Genomic DNA, 26,200 nt, shown 5'->3' with positions numbered 1-26,200 from the left:
ACTACAGCTCCAATCATCCATTGGCTAAGTTGGGTAGAGATGATAGAAGCTGTAGTCCAATAACATATGGGGACCTAGGGTTGAAGAACATGGCTGCACAAGACCCAATGTCCACTTGCTTATTGACTGGGCAACCTGTCACAGGCCCTAGCATTCCTACTGGGTTTTCACTGACTGGCTTTACTGGTTCTTCCAACCAGCTTCCTTTCCTATCTCCAGCCTTGCTCTTTCCTTCTTTAATGAGATCATTGCTCAAAGCGACTGTCTCATATTTAAGAGTTCCTGATGCCAAGGAATGTGGCGCAAAGCTTTAAAATTGTTACCCCTTCTAGGAGTATTCAGAGACAGGCTTACCAGATGTTGATGCAGCAACAATGGCATGGAAACCTTTGGCAGTATTTGCATCATTGGAGATGAAATTGACAGACAAAGCACTGCCAAAAGAAGTGACAGGATGTGGAATGGTGGTGCCACAGTAGCGCCCTGAAAAGACCAACATAAGATAAATTAAATGTTTGATAGACCTTTTGGGAGCAAGGGGTTCTGTTTCATCCATTAATCATGGGCCTGTAATCAGTCCTCATTTCTTTATTTTTGCTGTTTAAAGAAGTTTACTATATTGCTCTTCAATGGAGCTTCTGGGATAGCTTCCAAAATGAAGATACAGGTGCCAAGGGCCTTACTACCTGTTATATTTATGACATAGGAAGTCCTCACATTGGGGGGGGGGTAAATTCGGTGCCAGGTGCAGAAGAGGGGTAAAGGTAAAGGGACCCCTGACCATTTGGTCCAGTCATGACCGACTCTGGGGTTGCATGACTAAGCCGCTTCTGGCGAACCAGAGTAGCGCACGGAAATGCCGTTTACCTTCCCGCCGGAGTGGTACCTATTTATCTACTTGCACTTTGTGCTTTTGAACTGCTAGGTTGGCAGGAGCAAGGACTGAGCAACGGGAGCTCATCCTGTCATGGGGATTCGAACCACCAACCTTCTGATTGGCAAGTTAAACCACAGAACCACCCATGTCCCATGCAGAAGAGGGGGGCACTGTACAAATCCACCCCACACCTGGTATTAAATGTCACCTATCCTTCCATCCATTCCCAACTTTAAAGGTCACAATTTTGTCTACAAACAAGTGAATTTGCTAAAACAAGAACAATAATGATGATGCAAAATAATAATAATAATAATAATAATAATAATAATAATAATTCAACAAAATAAGTAAATGCTAACATACCCTGCAGAGGTGCATCATAATTATCCCCTTCCTGAATTTCTACGTAATCAGTGCTGCAATTATGCCGTCTGTCTTCAGTTTCAAAGTCAGTAAATGACAGTGTGACATGATTGACTGTTGGGAGAAAGTTATGTAAGGGAAAGTTTTGCATTTCGCAAAAGGAGGAACTGAGTTAATGTTCACACTGAAGGCTGGCTATTTATTTATTTGATTTGATTTTTTTCTCACCAGGATAGAACCACTTAATCATATTGAGATGCTTCAGACATGCATGAACAAGGAGCCTCAGGCTCACACACTCCTTCTTCCCACTGTTCTAATGCACAGCGATCTCCCTTCTCCTTTCCTGGTCGGCACATGTATTCACAATTCTATCTGCAAATGAATGCTAGTTTCAAAGAACTGTGGGCTCTTGTGTGCCAGCACAAGACTTGCATTTGCCCTGTTGTAATTTGAGCTTTATAGCGTTCAGCAGAACCTTGAAACCTTATAGTTGGGGCACTTAGGGACAGAATGGCGAAATTGTACGTTATCTCATTTTGCCCCAGATCCTAAGATTTTTCACATTAATTCCCACTCAGAAAAAGATTTAAGTGTCCCTTGGTCATGCCCATCTACCAGGATGCAGGACTTCCTGCAAAGAAGAAAAGAAGGAATTTTGCATTGTTATCACAGATGAGGGGAGGATGTTAGTCATTCAGCCTGCTTTCCCAAAAGAGAGGGATGTGTGTCTGTTGTTAACTTACATGGTTCCTGAGCTAGGATAATCCAACTGCAATTCTGATTGTTTGGGTACTTGGCCGGGTACAGAGGAGAGGAAATGGCAGCACCAACTGAATCAACTTCCAAGACACTTCCACATTCTTTGGAATAAAAGATACAAATGAACATTAGTTAAGGTGTGTATAAAACTGGGCCTGGAAGGACAATGAAATTAGACCTTCCTTTAAAATCTTGCATGCACAGATGCTGACAATATGTGGTGAGGCTGCTTTCTGGAATCTCCCCAAATCACTTCCCATAATGGTCAAATATCCACTTCTGGGGGTTTTTAAAATAACAATATGAAGCTGCCATTTATTGAGTCAGACAGTTGATCCATCAATGTTGGGCACAAGATAGTTTGCAATCTACTGACTTAGATTTCTAGGTACATCAGCAACTGTTTCTCTTAATAGTTTGACAAAAGGTTGCTTTCCTCTGAATTAGATTGCTGAGCTAAATAAAGCTTTCAGGGGAGCTAGGATATTGCAACTGGGTTGTTGGCAACAATGTTTTTTCTTTTCTTTTAACTTACTGGGTTTTTCCTTGAAAGGTTAAGAAAGGGAGATACAGGCTGGCATTTAGATAGCAATTGTATCGTGTTGCATGCATGCAAGATGAGAACTGTAACACAATAAACACCCAGTCTGGAAATAACCCTAGCTAGGGCAAGAATTAAAATATATTCATGACAGTGAGAAACTTGCCTTCAGTGAATTGAGCCCTAAAGCCTCTGAGATGGACAGTGCTGTCAGAGCGAAACCGTACAAATATGGTATTTTGGGTGGACAGGATAGGAGAAGGTCGCTGCTGCCCACAAACTTTCCGAAGAAGTGGAGCTTCAGCATTGGAACCATCAAATACCTATAGAGCAGAGCAGTATATATGATTAAGGTTAAGAACCTCAGAACAGCATTGCTTATCTAGCAAGGCGAAAATACACACTATGAGAATGTTGTAACCATAGTCTGGGCAGCAAATAAAGATAGGCAGTTACATCCAAATAGTACATGTACTGTACTAATACCAGGTTTCAGATGTGATATTTGAAGTTATTCATGTGTAGGAACCTGAGACAGAAGACCTGATTTGTTTGTAGGGAGATTATACAATGTAGTATCAAGCAAATGTTATCCTACACTTAATTTTCCTTATTGCAAAATGTCTCTTGGGGAAGAGGGTTTGTTTCATAGGAACTCCAAATCAGCCTTCACGGTGCATCCTGAATTTGTCAGGATGTGATTGACTCCCATGCCAAAATAGTGGCAGTCTGGAAGCTGCCAGAATTATTGCTGAAAATGATGCTTTACCAGGGGTTGTAGCTGATATGTGTTGCTATTTAGCATTTTTAGCATGGTTGAAAACTTCTAAGGGCATAGTACAGGTATAAACTGAATTCAATTGGCTCTCTTTATTTTATTTTATTTTATTTTGTATTGTATTTATTTATTTGTTAAATTTGTGTTTCATAACTCTTCCCCCCACCAGCTGTTCACATCAGTGTGGCTTCATTAGTGTCAGATTAGTTTCTGTTTGTGTACACACCAGTGGTCATGGACAGAGCACGGAAGGCTTTCCCTATGCAAAGGTTTTCACACCTCGTCAAGATATCAATTAGGAATAGCTTAAGGATTCCAGGGGAAATTTATAAATGATCTTAAAGACCACTGTAAACAGTTAAAATCATTAGTGGGGTTGGATTATCACTTGTAGTTTAATAGTGTTTTTGGATATGATGGAGATGTAAAAGATGCAGGAGGAAATGATTAATAATAGGAACCACAAAGGGGGTCCAGGAGATTCCTTGGAATCTTGTTTTTATGGTTTATGTTCGATATGTGATTGTAACATTTTAATCTGAAAAACCAAACAAATAAATAAAAATAAAAGGGGGGAGGAGAGGAATAGCTTAAGGATTCCAACTGGTGTGAAGCTGGTTTGAAAAAACAATGCCCCAAACAGTAGTGTTTTATAACAAACTGCAAGATGCATATGCATTTTATAGAATGATGCGCAAACACAGATTAAAAACCCAGCAGTGGAATTGCAGTGTGATCCCAGCTGAGCTGAGTTACCCCTCTGGCAATTATCACTAAACAGGGAAAGTCAGTGGAGAATTACATCTTATTTTGTGGAATAAACCTTTTTTCCCCAGAATGAGCTTTATGCGGTGTGTAAGATTTTGCCACATCCTGGAACGCCACTGAAAACTGAGTTTCTTCAAGAGGCATGATAAATTGCAAATCTTGTCATGTGTGGAGCTGGTGGGTAAAAGTCACAATGGGGTGAGTCAGGCCCCTTCGCTATCAGCAAACTGTGGCTGTCAAAATGTCATAATTTTGCAAAGCTCATTCTCTTGTCTCTTCATTATTATTATTATTATTTGCAGGGATAGAGGCAGAAGAATGAGGGAATCTGGAAGTTGGGCGTAATGCACTTTTCTACAGCGACCAGATTTCCTTGCTTCCCCGAAAAGTGCCTCTTGTTCTTGAGCTCATGCCCTAATCATCTCCAAATGCTGGAAAGCCTGACCAAAGATGCCGCTTCAGATTGGCTGGCTACAAAACACATGAGTGAAATGTACAGAAATTGGTACATTCAGTTTGGTGATTTTTATAACTATGCTTTCCTGGAAACAACAAACAGTGTAATTTACCACAAATACTCCACCCATATGCATTTTGCAAAAGCATTGTTGGGTAGTCAGAAACATGGGTACATTATTAAGTCAGAAAAGCGCTCTCTCTCTCTCTCTCTCTCTCTGTGTGCGCGTGTGTGTGTGTGCATACACACACATGCAGTGTGGAGAGACTGGAAGGAAAGGATAGCTACTATTGCTTAGTTTTGGGGTGGGGTCTCCTCTCTTCCCAGTCTAGCAGTGAGGTGGTATTTTGTGTGCCATCTCTTGTTCTTCTGAGAGAATGGCAGCTGACCATTGGTTGTGAGGCTGATGAGAGTTGGGGTTCCACAACATCTGGAGGGCAACAGGCTAGCTACCCTGAGCAAGAAATGAGGATCAAAAGGGAAAGGGTTGTCCCACATGAATCCAGAAAGCAAATCATATTATTACTATAAAAGAAACAGGGTGGAAACCTACCTGGAACATCTCTTCCTATAACACAGGAATATAAGCAACCTTCTTATTTGCTTGTATTTTAAATTCCTGATGACTTGAAATATTGCTTATAGCTTTCCAGGTTAGCCTGCACTCTATGTTCTCTTAGCTTATATTGCTAAGTTGAAACACAACTCAAAACTAATCGGTTCCAGTTGTTGGAAGAGAATGACTCATAGCTTATTGGTATTGCAGACCACAGAGCAAATCTCAGTTTGCTCGGTACTTTTTGTGGTTGTTAGAACCTAAAACATTATAATTTTTTTCAAGAAGTCTGCCAACATGTACAGTAGCTTCAGAAATGACCCTTAAAAAAACAGCAACTTTGATTTTGCTCATCAAGTGAAGTGAAAGACCAGGACCATGATATGATACAATACTGCCTTTCCATCATGCACATGACTGACATGGCTGTTTTTGTACATTAGTACCAAGATAGAAAGTGCTACTCTTGCAAGACCATCTGGGTGAACTACTGCGTGTACTCATACAAGTGGCTCCACTGACATCCTGGGCACCACCCATGTGAATAAGTATCAGAGGAATTAGCACAGCACAATGATGACATTTCTCTTTAAAATTTCTCCCCAAGCTGTTATTTACACTAACAGCAGCTTTGCTCCTCGGCAAATAGCAGCTGGTGGGGTGAGGACAAGTTTCACTGAGACATGGGAAAGTGCTTTTCTTATTCCTTAAAAAATAATCATCTCTCAGTACTCACTGCAACATAGTCATAGTTACATGAACGATGAGATTCTATTTCAAAGTCTGTGAAGTTCAGCAGAACACGGTGGCCCCCATCGACTCGAATGACCCAAGAGCAGTCACTGCTATTGCTGTAAGGCTGAGGATAGTTGGGAGAATGGATTTCACCGCTTGGAGCTTGGAAAACTCCTCCGCAACCTAGAAGTGAAGGTAACGGATGCTCATTTGAGAAACCTGCATATTTTACCGAGAGTTCAAATGACTATCTGCGCTACATGTCGTACGTATCAGCAAAGCCATTAACTCCAGAAATAAATGCTAACCTGTTTATTAGGCTGAAATTGAAACAACAGTCCTAGCTTCATTAACGGGACTCCACTAATGGGCACTTTGGTGGGCATCAAAGGCAATGAAAGTTTGCCCATTGTGCTGGCTGGCTGGCAAGAGGGTAGGAGTGGGATTCTGCATGGCCTCAGTTTCTCTGTGCAGCAGCCTCAGGACACAGCACAAGCACTTAGACAGGGAAGTGTCTCTCCACTGCCTGGACAACTAGGTGTCTCTCCCAGTGCTGGCCTGGGGCATTCTGCTGTCTGAGGTGAACAACGAGTTGGCGCTCCCTCCTGCTTCCTGGTACAGAAGCCAGTGAGAAAGGCAATTGACTCTTACTTCTTCATGGCCAGCCGGACAGCACCCTCCACTGCAACACCCTGGCAGGAGCTCTGGATTGGCCCCACCCCTTCTTTCCCCTGGTAAACAACAGTGACCCACCTGCCAGGAAGCTGGGGCAGCATCCCCACACAAAAACCAGAGGTGGTTTTTTTTAACACATAGTCCTCTCTCCAATGTCTCTCCACAAAAAGAGGAGACATTATCATAATCTGTGGGCACGTTTCAACCAAGGGCTGGTGAGTGTTGCGTTTCAGCAGTATAACAGCCACAGTGGTCAAAATAAGCCACCCTGAATTCTCAATTTTATGTTGCCCCATCCTATGTTGAGCAAGGCACTTGACCAGATGACTCCCAAGGTCCCTTCCAATTCCATGATTCTGTGAATTTAGGGGTCCAACTCAAAGCAATTCTTTCAGTTAAAAATAAGCTGAAATGCTGTGCTTTGAGCTCAATCCTTGTGCATCCCATCATTCTCCAGGGCAACTGCTTATTGTCATTTTAACACGTCTCTAATTACAATGATCATGGGTAAAACTTTGGGGGGGGGGGGAAGAAGCACAGGAAGAATGAGCTATGGCGCCACACTTGTACTAAGTATTGGTGTAGCGTGCTAGGAGAATTTGGAGTTTGACATAACTCTGGGGTGTTGTCTTCCACACTGCCTCTTCGGCTGCTCACAGGCATTTCATTTAAAGTACATTTTAAGGAAGTGTTGAAAACAAATAAAAGAAATAAACAAAGTTAAACCACATGACCCCCCGCCTAAAGAATCCTGGGAACTGTAGTTCACGCGCGCGCGCACACACACACATTCATTCATTCATTCTCACCTCCAGGTATCTCTTGCCAAGTGGCATTGAAGCCCCTTCCATTCACAAATCTGTTTGCCTTGAATCGGACCGAAACTGCATTTCCAGTGCTAGAGACATGTAGGGGATTTTGTAGCGATCTGGGGGCGCACAGCTGGGCCAACCTGGGAGAAGAGAAGTCAGGCCCACCATAGATCTAGAAAGAGAATAGAAACAGCAAAAGCAAGGCTTGCTTTTTAAAGAGGAAGCAACAACTATCAAAAGCAACTACCGTCCCATAAAGAAAGTAGATTTAACATTTCATATGAATAATAAAAATTGGAAGTCAAAATAAATGTACGGAGCTGAATGAGGCTGAATGACATTCCGCTGCCAATTCCAGCCTCCCTGGGCATCCATCATTTGTGCAGAGCTCCTGTGTTCTCCTACATGTGATGTGAAGCTGATCCAGATATATAGCCAAACCTCAATCCTGTACCGACTTACCTGAGAGTAAGTCACATTCAATTCAACACTGAGGCGTGCCCTGACAGTCTCCCACCTCCAGTCCCACTTTTGATGCCCATGAATAGGCTTTAGAAGATTTCCCCCACAAAGATGTGGAAAGGCAAGGGCCACAAAAAGTGTGTATCAGGGTACACTTATCCTCTAGGCCTTGGGGTGATGCTGGTTCACCCTACATGGCAGGTCAGTTATGAAGAAACTTGTCAGGTTAGCTGCTTTAATATTTCTGTAACATTTCGGTAGGAACAGTTAAATGCCGTGGATTAATGTATAATGCATCACCTGCTAAAGGTCTCAGATTAACATATTTTCCGAGCTAAGCAAAGATTTTAAGCTCTCCAAGGCCTTTTAACAACTTTTAACATTTTGTAATATAACTTGACATCCCTATTTATGCCTGCTTTATTACTGCTAGTCCATGTTTTAGTGGTAGCTGGCCAGGTTTCAGCTCTTTTTTGCTTTTTTAATATGAGCTACATGGCTTTTATTGTCTCGTTTTATTTGGGATCTTTATGTCGCGTCTGTTTTTGCACTATTCTATGTTACTTTCATAAAAAGCTAATTGTTGTATGTCGCCTAGAGAGCTCATGTTATGAGACGCTGGACAAGTGCAAATAAGAAATAAATCATTCCAACTGCAATATTTTGAACTAAATATTTTTGGGCTCTGATTCTAGGAGTTGCCTGGATTTTTTTACATTTATAGCCCCATCCTTGATGGGCTTCCTAGTTGTGTCAAGCCCCTACCCATCATCAGAATCTCACGCTTTGGGGCTGTTCTTCAGATAGTCATGGGCAACATGTGGTAGTCTGAGGAAGGAGCTGCAACATTGGGAGTGGGCTAAAAGTGTGGCCCTGATCCAAAGTGATAATGGTAATGCTCTACATGCATTGGGAAAGAAAGGTTTCCAAATATTGGGGAAGCTTCTAAGTGTGTTCAGTGGGACCATATAGAAGTTCCCATTGGATCTTTGTGTTCAACATTTGTGGTGTTTTCATGTGTTCTCTATACACCTTTGACCTTTGTGAGTTCAGGCAAATGCTCCAAGGGAGCACCACACACTTAAAGCACATTCAACACACATTTAAAGCATATGACTTTCCCAATAGAATATTGGGAAGTGTAGTGTATTAAGGGTGCTGGGAACTGTAGTTCTGCAAGGGGAGAAGCTTTTGTTCCCCGGATCATTTAAGGGAAGTTGTGCGCTTTAAATGCACTTTGCATGTGCTTTAAGTTTATGGTGTGCGTCTGCCCATTGTTAATCAAACTATCCTCTAGCATAGGAGTAGCCAAAGTGGTACCCTCCAGATACTACTGAACTTCATCTCCCATTGTCCTTGACCACTAGCCATGCCAGCTGAGGCTGATGGGAGCTGCAGTCCCACCATATCTGGAAGGCACTATGTTGAGTACTCCTGCCCTAACTGCTATAATTTATGGGTGTTTGTGATCATAAATACAGTACAAAGAGAGTATGGTGATGACAACTGTCTCTTACTTAGGATTATACTCACACAGAAAATCAGGCTAAACCCAACTCAGCATTCTCATTTTCATTATTTAATAAACCTTAATACCCCTGAGGATTGATATTGTGGTAATAATTTGAGAACTGCTGCAAACACCTCTCCATTGTACATTTAGTCAGCTGCATACGTATTTAAACCCTCAAAGGGATTTTCTTTCCAACTCCTAAGCCAAAGTTCATGAACAGATGTTTTGCAAAGTGAATCAGTCCCATCAATCCTAGATATATATCAACAATATTCCTTTTGATTCATTCTATTTGAATGTAACTGTCACAACGAGATGCGCTCCACCCTGCCATGCCTTTCCTATATGAATTATAGAAAATAACAGTCCCGTGTTTTCCCAAGGAAAATACTCAGTGGAAAGAACAGGACAGCCCCTCCAATTCCATTGCTTTGAATAATGGAGAATGTAAAATAATAAGCCTTCACTGAACCATATTTCACACACCCCACAAAATGTATACAGATAATTGAGTGTATCTTACTTTAGTTTAGTGGCTCAAAGGTCAGAATATATGCTTTCATTTGAAAGAGTGGCAGCATTTTGGCTTCTCGACTAGAGAAAGGGCATGTGATTCGAACTTATAATCACTCCTCTGTCCTATCGGTTCTTGAAACATGATGTGGATATTACAGAAATGAATGGAGCTGCTGTTAAAAGGAGATCTTTATTAAATAGTTGGCCTTCAGTCTGGAGATGGCAATGGGGGTGCGGGGGCAGAGCCAACATGCTCGTCTCAGCTCCACCCCGTCCCAGTATGGAATTTCCATATTTCTATAAAGCCTATTATATAAGGCACCTCCCATGTTCTGCATTATCATCACAGCCAATCAGGGCATGGTGGGCAGCATTATACAGTGGGTGAAGGAAGGGCTTGCTATGATGCCGAGCTTTCTTGATCACCTTAGAAGGTTCTGGAGAAAGCGAGCCTGGACACCTGAATCCTTTGTGTGTACAGATCATCAAATGCCTGCATACCCTCCAACATTCCTCAGCTGAAAAACGGGACGTGTGTCACACTAACACACAAGTCAGCTGGCTTGTGCAGAAGCACGGCACCAAAAGATGTGTGTTGCTGCTTGAGTCTACCTGGCAGCTGCTTGCTCCCTTCCTCCACCTGTGTCACACCTTAGGCTACCATGACAGTGGTGGTGGTGGCTTGGGTGAAAGCAGAGAGGGGCCGGCAAGAGTGTTGCATGTATCTGCCACCTCCACTTCAGTGGGGAACTGCTTCCCCTGCTTGTGAGGTTCCTACTTCACAAGGGTTCCAATGCATACACAAGCCCTGGCTCGTCCTCCAACCCGAGCTCAGTGGCAGAAGGGCTGGAGGGGGGAAATGAGACATTCCAGGATCAAATCAGAAGTTGGGATGGCTTCTGTAATTCCAGGGATCTCCTGGGAAAATAGGGACACTTGAAGGGTACAGTATGTGTCTGTACCTCTTTTAAGCTGCTTCTACTAGTAGTAATGATAATGATAATAACAAATCAGAGGAAAATCAAGATGGGAGGCTGCATACATAGCATGTATTTAAATCACATGACTTCCCCCAAAGAATCCTGGGAGTTGCGGTCCACCCCTCACAAAGCTGTAATTCCAGCAACCTTAACAAACTACAGTTCCCAGCATTCTTTGGGGGAAAGTCATGCACTTTAAATCTATGATGTGTATAAAGCCAAAGATCATGGCAAGCTGAAGCTTAGCGTTCTGGGCCTCCCTCAAATTTCTAGCAGGGATCCTATGAGTATCTTACATGCTCAGGAGACATGTCTTTTCACACACACAAGGAAGAGTTGCCAATTGTGTTCTGTTTTGGCACAGTGAATCTAACGTACACTGCCCTGAGAAATAGAACTAAGCCTCCAGACTTCTTCCCTCCCTCAGACTAAGAGAAAACTTGCTATGTGCCTGCTTTAAGTGCCCTGCCATGAAGCTGTATATAGCCATGTTAAGAAAACTTGTTATGCTACCGGCACCATTCCAGAGCCTGAATCAGTAGCCAAGTTCCAACAGATAGCACACTGGTTTCTAGTGACTCCCTGCCCAGTTACAACACTTCAATCCCATCCCATGCCATTACTGGAAAGCCCACCAGCCTTCAAGAACAGTTTTTAATTGGCCCAAGAGGCTACAGAAGGAAGTGGGGAAATGTGAAAGCCCTCTTGCATGAGTGGAACTCCATTTGCAACACTCTGGACCCAAGCCTCCATCCACAACGCCCTACTTGGTCTCGGTCCTAATATCTTAAAAGCAGGATGGATAACCAGTTGTCGTTGGGACTTGCAGCTTCCATAAAGCCCAGTCAGAATGGCCAATGACCAAAGGTGATAGGAGTTGTGTATGAATGACATTTAGAGAGCCACATATTCCCAGTTCCTTAAAAGCAGCTGAATTGCTTGAAAATCAAAGGGGGAAAAGAGGGGGAACTGGATTTGTGGGTAGACCCTACAGGAAGGGTGCCATGCATTTGTATTTTTCTTATCATGGGCAAACAGCAGTGAGGGCAATTTTTATCTGGAAAACTGAAGAAAGAGAAAGGCTAAACTTCCCCTTTCCACACCCTGCTTCCAATCTAGATTCCCCCACCCCTACATGGCTGCTATTTCAAAAGAAAAGTTTTAAAAGATTGAGCAGGAGCTGTGCATCTGAGTCATCGCCTCTCGCTTGGTCCTTAATTGGTTCAATGCCCTTTCGCATCAACCACTAGTTTCACAATTGCCTTTTGTACAGTTTCAAAAAATGCAAAGGCTATTTCAAAAGCCAAGCGATTGAGGAGTGGCTTCTCCCCCCGACCCCACGCCTTTTGCTGCGGATGCCAATTCGTCAGATGCTTTCACAAAGGCTGGAGCAGAGACAAGCCAGACTGTTTCCATGACAGAAAAGAAATATTTCATTTATTTATTTTTTTAAAAAGTTTGGTTTTGGCTATAAAGGGGGTGAAAAACTTCCAATTGTTACCACATGAATCCCACATGAGGGGAAAAACTCCAGGAAGCTTAGAAGAATATTGGGGTGTGGTACATGCAGAAGAGCCATATGCTGGAATAGAATGAAAAAAAGCTGTTCACGAGTCAGAACACCCCTATGGAGAGGGGGGGGGGAAATAGCTCTCTTCCAACACATCACACAGAGGGTGCAGCACAGATCAATAAAGCCCGTGGTTTTAGTCTGGCTTTTGCCATTTGCTTCTGCTCTGCTAGTTCTGTTTATTGTGACAATCAAGCCGGCATTCCAAAGTTATGAGCAACAGAGAGAGGCCATTTCATATGGCCTGCCATCCTCGTGGTGCAGATTTCAATGGGTAAAACTGGCCCCTGCTGAGATCTGACTGTTCTCCCCGAGAGAGAACAGAGAGGTTCAGGCAGAAGGAAATATGTAGCTTTATCCTGCTTTGCAGGACTGAGAGGGAGGTTGAGAGGGAGGGAGAAGAATAGAGTGTGCAGAAGGGGGATGAGGTGGAGCAGGAAAGGATGGCGCAAAGCTCTTTCACGTCTAAACTGCAATGGCAACTTGGTGCTGCTGCTCTGAAGGATTGAGAAACAGTCAGAGAGTTGAAAATTCTGCTGAGCAATCATAACATGGTGATTATGACAGATGCGGGTGATTGCAAAGTGTCGCTGGGGGAGAACCAGTTCCATGGGAAGAGTGGGCGGGGTCTGGGCTTACTCTGGAAATTGCATAGTTCCAGTGCTATCATCTCTTCCTGTTATGTACTAAGCTTGGATCCTAGAACAATAGGCAGGTAGGATCCTAGAATGCAACAACTGATTGGCTTGCAGTAGCAGCCCAATCAGGCTCCAGGAGGAAGTTAATCATCCTATTAGGCTGGTAGGATCGTAGAATGCAACAACAGATTGGCTTGCAGGAGCAGCCCAATCAGGTTTCAGGAGGAAGTTAATCAGCCTATTGGGCTGGTAGAATCCTAGAATGCAACAACAGATTGGCTTGCAGGAGCAGCCCAATCAGGCTCCAGGAAGGAAGCAGAATCAGCCAATAAGATGGGACTCATTATGTAAATAATGTATATAAAAGCCTGAGGTTTGGGGGGAAATCCAATCACTGTTTTACGCGCTGCAATAAAGAGCATGAAATCACTGCAGGACTCCGAGTATATTTCACTTCCCTTAGTCTCCGCCTCTCCAAGCTAAGCAGACCTATCACCCATTTCTCATAGGACTTGTTCTCTAGAGTTCTCACCCTCCTGGGCATCCTCCTCTGAACATGCTCCAGTTTGTCAATGCCATTCTAAAGACGAGGCACCCAGGAACGGACACATGACTCCATGGAGCTGCTCTCTTCCGTTGCACATCGTCAGCTCACCCTTTGAGTCTTCTGAAGCCTCCTATCTTCAAAGCACCCTCGTCAGTGACTCCTCCTACTATCACAATCCTCATATCAAATTTCTCTGCTCTTTCATCTCCAGGCTCATTAAATAGGTCACCTCAATCTTCCTCTTTTAATCTACTTTAGCCTACTTTTGTCATCTTCTGATTTACTATTTTGCTTGCCAAAAATCATAGCTAGCAGGCAGAAACTTTTACTCCCTCTATTCCCCACAGATCTCGCTAGTACAACACCAGAACTAGCTATTGTTGTTGCTGCTGCTGCTGCTGCTGCTGCTGTTGTTATCATTATTATTATTAAATTCAACTTGGAAGTTCTTCCATTTTAAAACTAGCACTGGTACTTTTTTCTGCAGGCATGCAGTGGTCAAATACCAGATGTCAGCTTACAGTTGTTCCACTTCTGGATCAACCTAGGAATGGTTGCAAGGTATGATCTTCATTTATGTCCCTTGCCTGACTGAAGCATAATGATGGCTTGCTTAGACGTAAGATGGCACCATGAGACCTGCAGGGACAGAAAAGGAGACCAGACAGACAGAGGGAGACAGTGGTCACAGCAGTAGGATGGACCTTGAAAGCTGGAGGCAGAGGAAATGGAAACAATTGAAGCTCAAGGGGGGAAAGAGCAGGAAGGAGAGTGGGTTGGCCAAACTCTAGGAGGCCTCCAAGGTTAATTCATTGTTCCAAGCAGAAACACCTCGAGGCTGGCTATGTCACAAGTATTTAAACGTTCAAAACAGTCCCTCAAAATAGGTTGAAATGCTTTTCAAAAAAGAGCTCTGAATTGAAACCACTATAGCCAACAGTAAAACAGTTTGTGCTTTTTCCATTATTCTGTGAAAAGTTTCCAAAAACAGTAGTTTCACTGTACTGTGATCACGATGTCCTAGCACACTTCTGTAAGACAACAGCACACACAGAGAGAAAGGGCTTTGCAGGGAGGGTGAGATGGGGAAGAAGAGAGATTCATACAGTAACTCCTGATAGTTAATTAAGACTCCCTGTTTCCTCTTAGGCAGGGATATCTTTCATATTGATCAGCTTTCATGAATCATTTTAGGAACATGTGACTTCTAATCTGGGGGATAGCAAGAAGATAATATGAACTCTCTGGAGAAAAGAGGTAGTCTTTATCAATGGATTTGAAAACTCTGTGGTACATCATGCAAAAAACAAAAACAAAACTAGCTTCTCAGGTGTGCTTGCACCTCAGGTTCAGGTGTCAAATAGAGGGGGTTGGTAACTGGGACATGTCCATATTGTCAGGGCTATGTTTCAGATCCTTTTTCATTCATGAAACTCTAGGCAGTAAAAAGACCTGGTTCTGAGTCGTCATCCCTTCCGCCCTAATAAAAGCCACCTACCTCTAAAACATCATAGTTGCAACTTGAATGGTATTCAACGTCAAATTCCACTATGGTGAGTTGAATGCTACTACCCGGGGCTGTGTGAATATACCAGTGACATTCCCTATTGTTAGGGTACTTGTTTGGATATCCTGGGCTATGGAAAGATCCAGATGTCCCAGAAAGCTCTGCACCACACCCTGGAAAAAAAGTAGGCAGCACAGTTAGCTTTCAGTTTTTGTCAAATGTACATATTGATTTCCACTAAAAAAATGTTCCAAAGTGATTTGCATCCAGGGTAAAAATACAGTAACAAAATAAGCAAGTTAACAATATAGTCAGAAAACAATTATTATAAAAGAGTTTATCATCTCCATCATACATAACCACCCCACCCAACTTAAGATGAACACCAAATCAGGACAAACATTCCATCATTGGTGGTGTGCAGTTGTCCAGGATAACCCCATTCAGAGCAGGATGCATTCCATTCATCCAGGCAGAGGAACCACCCACTGACAGTGTCTCAGTCTTATCTAGATTGAGCTTCACTTTGTTGGTCCTTATCCAGTCCATTACTTAGACCCAGGCACATCCACAGCCACAGCTGCTTGAGCTGTAAAGAAGTAGCATTGCGTGTTATCAGCATACTGATGGCAGTGCACTCCAAACTCTGGCTGACCCCATCAGCGGTTTGATCACGGGGGATAAAACTGAACCCTGCATATTCCCACATGAGAGGCTTCACAGGGCCGAACAACATCCCCAAACCCCATGACTGTCCAACTGGAGCCAATAATCCATGTAGCAGCAGAACCATGAAAAATAGTTCTACTCTGGGCTCATCCACACTTCCGTTTGCCCCATAGCTTTCCCCTGCGAAAGCGTATGTTTTAGTGCTGACTTCGAACAAATGGCAACTGGGTTTTCCTCAGGTTGCCATTGGTTCCAATTTAGCACTAAAGAACAGGTTTCCTGGGGGAAAGCAGTGTGGCGAAGGCAAAACCATGTCTAGAAAACACCGGACAAGCAGCAAATGGCTCAGACCCATGCTTTGTGTGGATGAGCCCTCAAGAACCCCATGCTCAGTGGTACTGAGAGATGCTGAGAGATAAAGGAGAATCAACAGGGATTCATTCCACCAATCTCTCTCCCAACAGAAGATATCATACAGGGTGACCAAGGCAGTCTCAGCATCAAAACTGGGCCCGAAGCCCAGTTGAAATGGATCTGAAAAATCACAACTGAAGTGGATCTAGTTAAGGATAGTGGGGAAATAACCATCCAAGTGCAAAAACATTTATGCTAATAATATGCTTAAAAAGTATGCTTGGACTAACATCAAGAGAAGGATGAAGAGGAGATGAAAGAAGAATGAAATGGCTACATCAGGAAGTAATGGGCATATGTTTGCAATAGGAGCGGGAAACCTACTTTTTTAAAAAAGAAGAAGAAGAAAGAAATTGCATTAAATTTAAATAATTTGGACTGATTTGTATTAATTTGGAAAACCAATAAAAATAATATTAAAAAGGTATGCATGCCCAATTCACATGTAATTAAAAATATCAAGTCCAGTTTTCAGACTAAAGCTAGAGTGAACACTTTCTACCTTGACCTGTCTACGTTTGCCACAGACTTCCTGTATGTTGCAGGAAGTTGTGGGTAAATTCTAGAGTGTAGAATTCAGTTCATGTTGGCCACCAAGAAGTATGTCAGGTCTCTCCACCGTGTGTATTGAGAATGCAGCCTAAAACACACCCGATGCTCTCCTCGGGCTGCATATTGCAGGAGAAGGGGAGTAGTGGTTTACATTTCATTTTCATTATTTATTTAAATGTTTCTAACCTGCTTTTCTGTTCATAGGTCTCCAAATTAGGTATTTTTTTTCAAAAAAACCAACCCACCTACACAGAGACACACAATTAAGATAAAGACTAGCAGTGCAATACAGCAGGAAGTCAGTAATATATGCAAGATCCAGGAACCAAATAAAATCAGTCAAAGCAAATAACCCAGTGAAATAAAACAATTGCCATGGCCTGTAGGGGTGGGGGACATGTAAACTTTAGGGGGGAGTGGCATTCCACCATTGAGAAGGCCCTGCTCCAATGCATAGTCTCCCTCTGAACGAAAGCAGCTACCCTTAAGGTTATCAAGGAGATTCTGATAGGATCTTGACCACTTTGAGATGCTGACTAATTTCTGTACAAACTGGGATTCTGTTTCTTCTATATTTTCCAAAGCTGCCCATCCAAGTTAGCTGGAATCTGTGGGTTTCTTCTCAAATAATTTAGCTGGCCAGAAGAGGGACGCATTCTGGGGCTAAAATGGAAGAAGTTCCAAGTGTTGATTTGCTGTAAAAACATGCAAAAGCCTTTCCCTACACACACATCGTCACATAGTTTCCGACTATACATTTCACCGTGAGTCATTAGAAATGCAGAAATAAATGCCAGACTCCTTTGCAGCTGGTTTTCTCATAAAGGGGGGTGGGTGGGCAGGATTTGATATGAATCATTTCCTTTATTTCACTGTATTCGTTGCACATATGGTCTCTAGGGAGGCAAGGGTCTAAAATCGTCAATTCAATCTTTTACTACCACCCTCTTATCGAGGCAGAGAGACGGATTGGTTGAGGTCTATGCTCCACCAAACAACATATGGCCCACCCCGATTAATAAAACAGGCATAAATTAGCAACAAAGGGCAGGAAAGACAAGGCCAAGGGAAGCCACTAATAGGCGTTCCCCGGAGGATGTGGCTTCTACTCAGCTTGTAGCAGGCGGGGATGGGGAGTACCAGCTGTTAGTTCCCCTGAGGTCCTGGAGCCAATTTCTACTTTTCAGCAGATGTTATTTTCACACTCTGCACATCCGTTCTTCAAAAAAAGATGCATTTTTAAAAAATAACTCAAGTTTCAAATTCTACTTAACACTTTTCTAAAAAAAAAATGTTGGTGGGGGAACAAAATTTATTAAGGAGCTGGATTGGGTTTGTAGTCCTGACCCTGACCCTGATGATCAGAGGACCATTGAACTCAAGGCCAGCAGGAGTCAACAGAACCAGATGCCACAACATCCAGGCCTGTAGAACCACTCAACAGGCACAAGTTAGAACCTTCACAGACACCATAGCTTTAACTATACGGACCTTTGTCGGCAAGGTGATGTCTCTGCTTTTTAAGATGCTGTCTAAGTTTGTCATTGCTTTTCTTACAAGAAGCAGGCGTCTTTTAATTTCATGACTGCTGTCACCATCTGCAGTGATCATGGAACCCAGGAAAGTAAACTCTCTCACTGCCTCCATTTCTTCCCCTTCTATTTGCCAGGAGGTGATAGGACCAGTGGCCATGATCTTAGTTTTTTTGATGTTAAGCTTCAGACCATATTTTGTGCTCACCCTCACTTTCTGCCATCGTCTAAGCCTTTTTTAAAGCCATCCAAGCTGGTTGCCATCACTGCCTCTTGCACTGCATGGAGAAGTACTTCCCTTTACCTGTCTTGAATCTTCCAACATTCAGCTTCAGTGGGTGGCCCTGTGTGGATGTAGCTGCAACCCTGGTGCGATGTTCCTACAAACACAGGGATGGAGAATGTGTGGCCTCCAGCCATGGCTGGACAACAACACCCATCATCCCTGGGTACTGAGCATACTGCCTGGGGCTGCTGGGAACTGGAGTTCAACAACATATGGAGGGGAGGACCACAGGTTTCCCCATCTCTGCTACAATACTAAGATGTTTCTATCATGCTATTTTATTGCAGTTTTCTACTGGTGCAGTAGGGGCTACCTCCACTTTTCTCCGTGTTTATTTGAAGACGCTCCATAGGCTATTTCAGCTTCTGCTAAAAAATAATAATAAATCAACATGGATCTTAAAACCCATGTTAAAAATTTATGGTACATGTCATTTTTGTGAGCATAGACATATTCAAACATGGTTGAGTTTCAGTCCTGAGGCATGTAGTAGCCTAAGTTTGGCAAGGAGTGAAACTGACCTATAAAAGCCTATGCTATAAATGTGCTGGACTTCAAGGTGCCACAGGGCCCCTTGTTCTGAATATTGCAACAGAACTCGCCCTCTGGAATTTGTCTAAATATAAGCATGCAAAGCCATCCTCACCAGCTTGCCTGCCAATTCCAGCTCAGCAGAGTTAAAACGGATCAACAGGAGGAACATTCACAGTAAGAAAACAAAATAAAACGGCCCTTGGACACTGATGAATTTTTCCCAGCAAACAGAGCCTTCTCATGTGGTTTAATTCCTAGGGGGAACTGCAGTGCTACACTGGCAGCAATTTACTGCATATCTGGGGCTGAAAGAACTGGGAATGTTTCAACTTAAACAGACATTTATGACTCAACTTCTCCTACTGATCCCTTCCTGTTAGCCACAAATACATGTTTTTACTGAAAACTCAAAATAGGCTAGGCCAATGCAAAACTCCTGATGTCCAAAACTTAGCTCGCAGGCTTTCTAGTTCAGCAACTCCTGTGCCAAACACTTGGATTTGTAACATGGGTTAGTCTTCCTGATAATTTACGTTCATGTCTAAGTTAATGAAAATTCTTCAGTATGTTGTTATTTGTTATTGGCCTTTATTGGGGTAAGTTTAAACAATAAGATCATAAAATCATACAAAGTAATCCAAATACCATATTTTTCTGTATATAACACGCCCCTGTGTACAAAATTACCCCTATTTTTTGGGACTCAAAATTGAGGAAATGCCTAGAGTTGTTGAGCTTTTTTGGCAGGCGTGGATTGCTGACAATCTTCCTAGTATCTATGTAGATTTATTTTACTGGGTGCTCTAATAAACGTCATGAGCAGACCGGAGTGAAGCCTGCTCACTGGCGGCCCACTTGGCTGACCCCGCCTCCACCAATGCTGCCGATTGGATAATTTAAATTGAGGTTTGGTGGGAACCTCTGATGGCTGTGGCATTAGAGAGGCGGGCCAGCACAATCAGGATGCTCTGGGGTGTTCCGCACAGTCCCACAAAGGGCACCCACAGTCAGAGGAGTGAACATTCATTGTTGAGTAACTAATCCTGCACCTAGGTGAATTGTTAATGTGACCCTTAAACAAAACAGTACGCTAGATCAGGATGGAGCAGACTTTTTCATTTCGAGGGCCATATTTACATCTGATAAGCCTTCCAGGGCCCACATACCAGTGATGATTGGCCAGAGCCAACAGCGGGCTGAGCTACAAATGTGACTTTTACCTCTGTACAGTAGGCTAGCTTCTACACATATCTCTGTCCTCTTCCCCAACAAGCAAGAGGCCTTATCAGAGCTCAAGGATACTTTCCAGCCAGGTCAAAACACTCAAGGAGGATGCAAAGCCAGGCTGGTGAGTGGTGTGTCTTGGGAGGGTGTGTGGCCTGAGGTTAGCCCAGAAAATCAGAAAACAGAACTGGAGGGTTGAATTTGGCCCCAGGTCTGAGGTTTCCCATTCTTGCCCTAGAGCTTTTATGCCTGGAATCTCATCCTCACCCAGTTTTTACCTTTGGCATAGTCTCCTCTACCAATACCCTGTAACCATCCCAGACAGTTAACCTCCTAATTTGGTCCTGAATGCACACCTCCACTTAACACATATTTCAGGACTGACTTATAAATTTCACCTTTGCAACTTGGTAGTCACTAGGGGGAAATGCTTCTATGCAGCTAGAACTCTTTTTTGCAGCAGCTACTGTCAATCGCTGGGTGTGGCTAGACTGTGTATTTAGATTCCGTGCTGGTGCCAGTGAAAGTTGGTACAGGAAGCAACTGCGCAACTCAGGGTTGCGCACTGGGTTGCCGCTTGCATACTTTATCTCTGCAATGTGTAATCCTGACCACAAAGCAACGGTTTTTTAATGACTACCAGCTTCTATGTGGAATCTGCTGATTGTGAAATTACATCTGAAATGACTTGACCCACACATCTCAGATTCATGCGCAGATCATAATTTTGCCATCCAACATTCTTCAGGTGTTGCAGCACAGTACTCGGCAGTTTAAAGTTAACAAAATATGTTTTTAAATACATATTTTGAATGGTTTTTTTAAAATAGAAAAATCAGAAACAGAACAGGGTTATGGATTAACATGCACAAACCAATGAGGAGGATTATAAACCAATACCAGAAAGATACGCCCATCTCTAGCTACCACATTACCAAGACAATGAGGCTTCATTGAGACTTGATGAGCAGTTGCCCTTGTACTTCAATCCAGGTTCACTTCTATGCAAGCAAACTCCTTGCTTGCTTTCTCCTCTTACCTGCTTCCTGGCTTCTCTTTCATCTCTATACCATCAGGCCACATTCCTTTGTGAGGTGGTGGGGAGGGGCAGAGTGGGGCTAATGTATCAGCATGAGCACTGGGTGGACTCTGTCTGCTATTGTTAAGAATGGAAATATTTCATCTGGTTATTTCTGCAAAACAACCCAAACCCACAGCTCTGCATTTGCTGGGATCTGTTAATAGGCAGGCTTGTCATGACTATAGCTCATGTGACCTATATGTGTCCATGTTCCTCTCCGGTAGGTGCCCACAACACTTCCTCTGGTTGCAGAAATGTTCTACTATTCTAACCCTCAGATATCAAAGATAGGAAACTGAAGCCAGATGCTAGCCTAATCATAATAAGACACAATGACTAGATTTCCCTTTGGGGAGGAAATGATAAAAACACTCAATATTATTTTTTTTAAAAAATGATAAAAGCATTTTCTTTACTTATCTGCAAAATCAGGAGGTTTGAAAGATGTCCACTAGAAATGCGACATGCTTTATTATTATTATTTGCTTGAATCCAAATAAGGAATAGCTGAATGAGAATTTTCAAATGCTTATTGGACACCAAAATAAGTGTTTGTTAGGAATGGATTCCTAATACAGGAGCATTTCTCCCTTAAATCAGCTTGATGCTTTTTCTTGACTTTTTGGGGAGGAGGGGGGGAAGCAGAGGGAGACATATGATTTTGTCGCTGTTAAAAATAGAAGGGAATTTACAAAAAAAATTGCAATGAAGCAGGAGCTGGTGTTTCAAAAGATACAAACAGAGACACAAAACTGTAACAAAAAACCCTGAAAGCATACATCTCCCAGTGAACTTTCGTACATTCCAGGAGTTGTATTGCACAGCAAAATAAAATTGCAAAGGTCTCAAAGCAAAGGAACATTTGGATCTGAAATGTTTTGGTGGTCCTTGTACAGACAGACAGACAGCTGCACTTAGGATATGACTCCAGAGAATTAATTACATGCACCAATTTGGTCACAGCTACTTGTAAAGCATTTTGGGAAACCATATATATTTTGGGGAGGGGGAAAAAACCATGAGAAAAAAGTGGGAGAGATCTGGTTTCTTTATTTTATATAGCTGACAAAGGTCTTAGAGTTCCCTCAGAAAGTACATATGGTGACCCATGTCATAGTTGCTTGGAAACGATACAACAAATAAGAAGCATGCAGTCTGGTGGTGACCACATCTTCCTTGGGCCGGCTTCCTTCAGATTGAGTACAAAATAGTGATTTAGAAAGACCACGGACCTATCACAATAAACCACCACTGGAATAAGAATGCTTCAAGATGAATTTGCATACGTTTCATGGTTGTGGTTCTTAGCTATGTGGACCTGCATTGATTCCTCTTGGTTAACTTACTTGCGGCTGTAGTATATCAGCACATCTTCCTGTTTCTTCCCTTGCTCTCAGACCAGTGCTGCCCCAAGACATTTTGCTACATAAGCCACAACAGCAAATGTTTCCTCCTAGTCAACATGCCAAGTTGTTTCAGCACCTGAGGCAGATAATCCCACAAGCACCTCCACCCTGACATGACAATAAATATACGACGACAACAAGTTAAGCCAACTTTCAAGTTCCTGCCTTTGGAGGCAGCAGTGATGCAGAGACATTCAGTTTGCCAATTTGCTACAGCAGGTGTGAGGAACTCCTATCTTCCCTGGCCATGATTGCTGGGGCTGATGGGAGTTGTAGTTCAGCAGCTTCTGGAAGACCTTAAAGCTCTCCACATCTGTGCTGCAGCCATGTGTACATTGAGAAGAGAGTTGAAAATGTGTTCACAGCCCTGTGACTTTCTATTTGATATATGGCTCTCTTGTTCCAAACTCACCTATGGTTACCACAGGAACTTAAAAATGAGAGCAAGCTAAATCACATGGAGGTCATTTATGAAACCATTATGGCAAAGGCTGAAATTAAATACATACTGCAGGTTAAAAAACGCATGGACAGATTCAAAAGAATACCAAGAGGTGGGCAAACCAGAACCAAGCCAAAAGACTGAATTATTTTTTTTTGAAAGGGCAAGATGACTTTCTTTGAAATTTTGTTCTGCATCTTTTACATCAAGGAAAGAAGGCTAGGCAAGGCTCTCTCTCCAGCTTCTCACTGGAATGCCTTGGGAGCAATGCCACTTCATGTTGCATCATGTCTCTTCCAAGGCATTCCGGGAAGTGCAACAATTCCAGTGCAAATTCTCCACCTCCTCATAAGAAAGCAGAAGAAAATCAGCCCCCATTTTTACATGGGGAGGATGTTTTTTTTGCAGGGGATTTTTGCCTACCCCTGGTTAAAACGGCAGAATCAAGGAGGCTGGGCAAGGAGAATCGCTTTAAAAGAAAGTCAAAACCTTGCCTGATTTAAAAACACAAACACAATGCAAACTAAATAAAAAATGAACATTAAGTAAGGGAAGAAGGCATTTGAAGAGCAATCTCTCTTCCTTTCACCCTTGCACCCCCTTGTGCTTACCGGAGGCAGCCAAGAATAGCAGCAAACTGCAGGGTGGGCTAAGAAAACAGAGTGGGAGTCCCAATTGGTATTGGCACTGCATGTGAAAAGTAAGGGGGGGAAGGACCCCAAGGAGCGCTAAGTAGAGTGTTCTAAGTGGAGCATTAGCACATTATTACATTCTTGATTTGAATTGCATGGAGAGCTTACTGGGGGTGGTGGTGGAATCTCTAGTGCCTTTACAGGACATCACAAAATCAGTTCCAGAACAATTTAAAAGGACTTACATAATTTTTTGAGCAAACAATAAACACAGGGCAAGTTGAAGATCAGGCAGTTGATTGCCTGGGATTTTCTGTCCTTTCCAATAAGCCTGTTACAGCGCCACAGAATGTGAAAGATTGTGGGTGGCCAGAGAACAAGGGGCAAGCTGCAGCTAAGATTAAATAATTTAGGGGATTTCCACCCCCTCTGAATAATAAGGTACACTGCTCACCAACAACTAGAGACTATTTAGAAGTTCGGGAAAAGAAAAGATAAGTTAACGCTGCAGCCCCTCAAAGGAGGATGATGTCATCTGTCTCCACAGGGGGAAGAAAAAGGCCCTTTCCCCCTCTTCCTTTGTCTGGCTCTAGGATGACATCACCTCTCAGTCCTGAGATCTTACTCCTGTTGTTTAGTAACACTTCCCCTGCTGGGTTTCAGCTGAAGAGCTGTCTTCCTATTCACAAGTCACTCTTTTCTCAGCAATGCTGCTGACCCTCGCTCCCCTGCCTCAATCCCGCCCCCCTCAGTTCCTCCTTCCTGCCACTTCAGATTCTGAACTCCTCAAAATTTCCAGCCAAAGAGAAAGTCCTTTGGGATATACCAAAGGATTTCAGTCTGTCAGCCTGTGCTGCAGAGGAACTCCCCTTCAAAGACAGAGTAGGAATCCATACAACTGCACAACCCAGAACAGGGGGCCTCAGTGGCAGATCCCAGCCGCTTTGCAGGGCTGTCAAAAACTGCATTGTGTGAACTGATTAGGCAGACAAGGCGACTGTGGCTATTTAATTATTTTCCCAGCCCCCTCTCCGAATTGATGGACAATGCCACAGGTTTTCATCCCCCTGCAGTGGTATGCTGTTGTTAAATAGGTCAAGTAACAAAGCCAAACTTACGTACAGCCATGTTTCCTCAAATGCAAGAGAAGAAGAAAGGCAAACAAAATTTGCATCAACATGGCTATTAATGCATTGCATGCTGGCTTGGTCAACAGAGTGCATGGCATCTCCTGGTGCACAGGGACATTGGGGCACTAATGGTCCTGCAGTCAACAGTGTGGTATACCAGGTGTGAGGTATTCTGAACAGAAAGTGTGACAGAATCTCCTGGTACACATACACTCAAATTATCAGCCTCTTCTAACAAATATTTCTAGAATTTTGAGCAGTGCTGTTGGGGTGTGTGTGTTAAAAAATGAGGTACTGGTACTCATGTCTTGATAAAAGTGCTGTTGGTGATGGCACAAAAATGGCTCCCACAGGCAGCAAAACAAAACAAAAAACCAGAGGTGACAATACTTGATGCTAGTCAATACCACCACAGAAAAAAGGACGGATTCTGAGATAGCACTTGTGTGAAATGAAATGAGAGAAATTTTGTTGACTTACCATTTACATGCCATAACATCTGAAATCCTGTAGATTCGCCTATTTTATCAGAGAAAAACACCACATGAAGGCTGGAGCCTGTTGTGCCTCCCGCTGGGACATCAGTATTGCCACAGAATGTGCCTATGAGGCTGGATTGGGCATTGGGTCCATCATAAAGCTGAAATCAAGCATAAGGAAATGAAATGGAAATAGATCGCCGACTTGATACCAGTTTTTTGAAGCGGACATTTAAAAGGAATAGTAATCTATTGCGTGTCTCAGGTATTATCCAGATGTGTTGCAACAAATATGGCTGATTTTTTTTATAAAAAAAACACTAATCCAGTAGTTTGTCAGGGGCTGAAATGCAGGTGGTTTTGTGATCCCTTGACACCCTGGCCACCTCTGGGTGCTCTATTATTCTGTAGTGCAATAAGTAACACATGAGATCTATTGGTTAATTATCTGTTTAGGGAAGAAGTACCTACAGTGTTTGGTCTCCTGGAAAAAACATTAAGAAGTGCCTTGTCAGATAATATCAGAGTGCCACCTAGCTCAGCTTTTGGCTTTTAATAATCAAATGCCTTTGGAAGCTCACAACACAAATGCTTTACTCCTGTAGGGAAATCTCTCCCACAAATAAGAATACACTGCTTTAAGTATGGGGGGCGGAGTGTAAGAAAACCAACAAGGTTGTGTTGTTGTTTCTTAAATGGAAAGTTCAATGTACCCTGACTTCTATTTTAAGCATATAATTTTACAGCATTAGTTACTGG

At 42.9% G+C, this 26,200-nt stretch overlaps 1 protein-coding gene across 1 annotated transcript in view; it reads right to left on the bottom strand.

The window, feature by feature from the left end:
- CUBN (cubilin) overlaps positions 1-26,200 on the bottom strand; it is a 139,678-nt gene that overhangs the window by 49,444 nt on the left and 64,034 nt on the right. Inside the window, exons 28-35 of the mRNA XM_053359471.1 lie at positions 25,443-25,602; positions 15,052-15,233; positions 7,325-7,499; positions 5,842-6,023; positions 2,713-2,869; positions 1,990-2,106; positions 1,244-1,357; positions 355-483 (exon numbers count right to left, since the gene is read on the bottom strand). Coding sequence (XP_053215446.1) covers positions 355-483; positions 1,244-1,357; positions 1,990-2,106; positions 2,713-2,869; positions 5,842-6,023; positions 7,325-7,499; positions 15,052-15,233; positions 25,443-25,602 — 1,216 coding nt within the window. The remainder of the gene's footprint in view (positions 1-354; positions 484-1,243; positions 1,358-1,989; positions 2,107-2,712; positions 2,870-5,841; positions 6,024-7,324; positions 7,500-15,051; positions 15,234-25,442; positions 25,603-26,200) is intronic.

The sequence above is a fragment of the Podarcis raffonei genome, chromosome 12 (assembly GCF_027172205.1).
Source record: "Podarcis raffonei isolate rPodRaf1 chromosome 12, rPodRaf1.pri, whole genome shotgun sequence".
NCBI lineage: Eukaryota > Metazoa > Chordata > Lepidosauria > Squamata > Lacertidae > Podarcis > Podarcis raffonei.
Note: the sequence above shows the minus strand (reverse complement) of the source record. Positions and strands in the feature narration are given on the sequence as shown.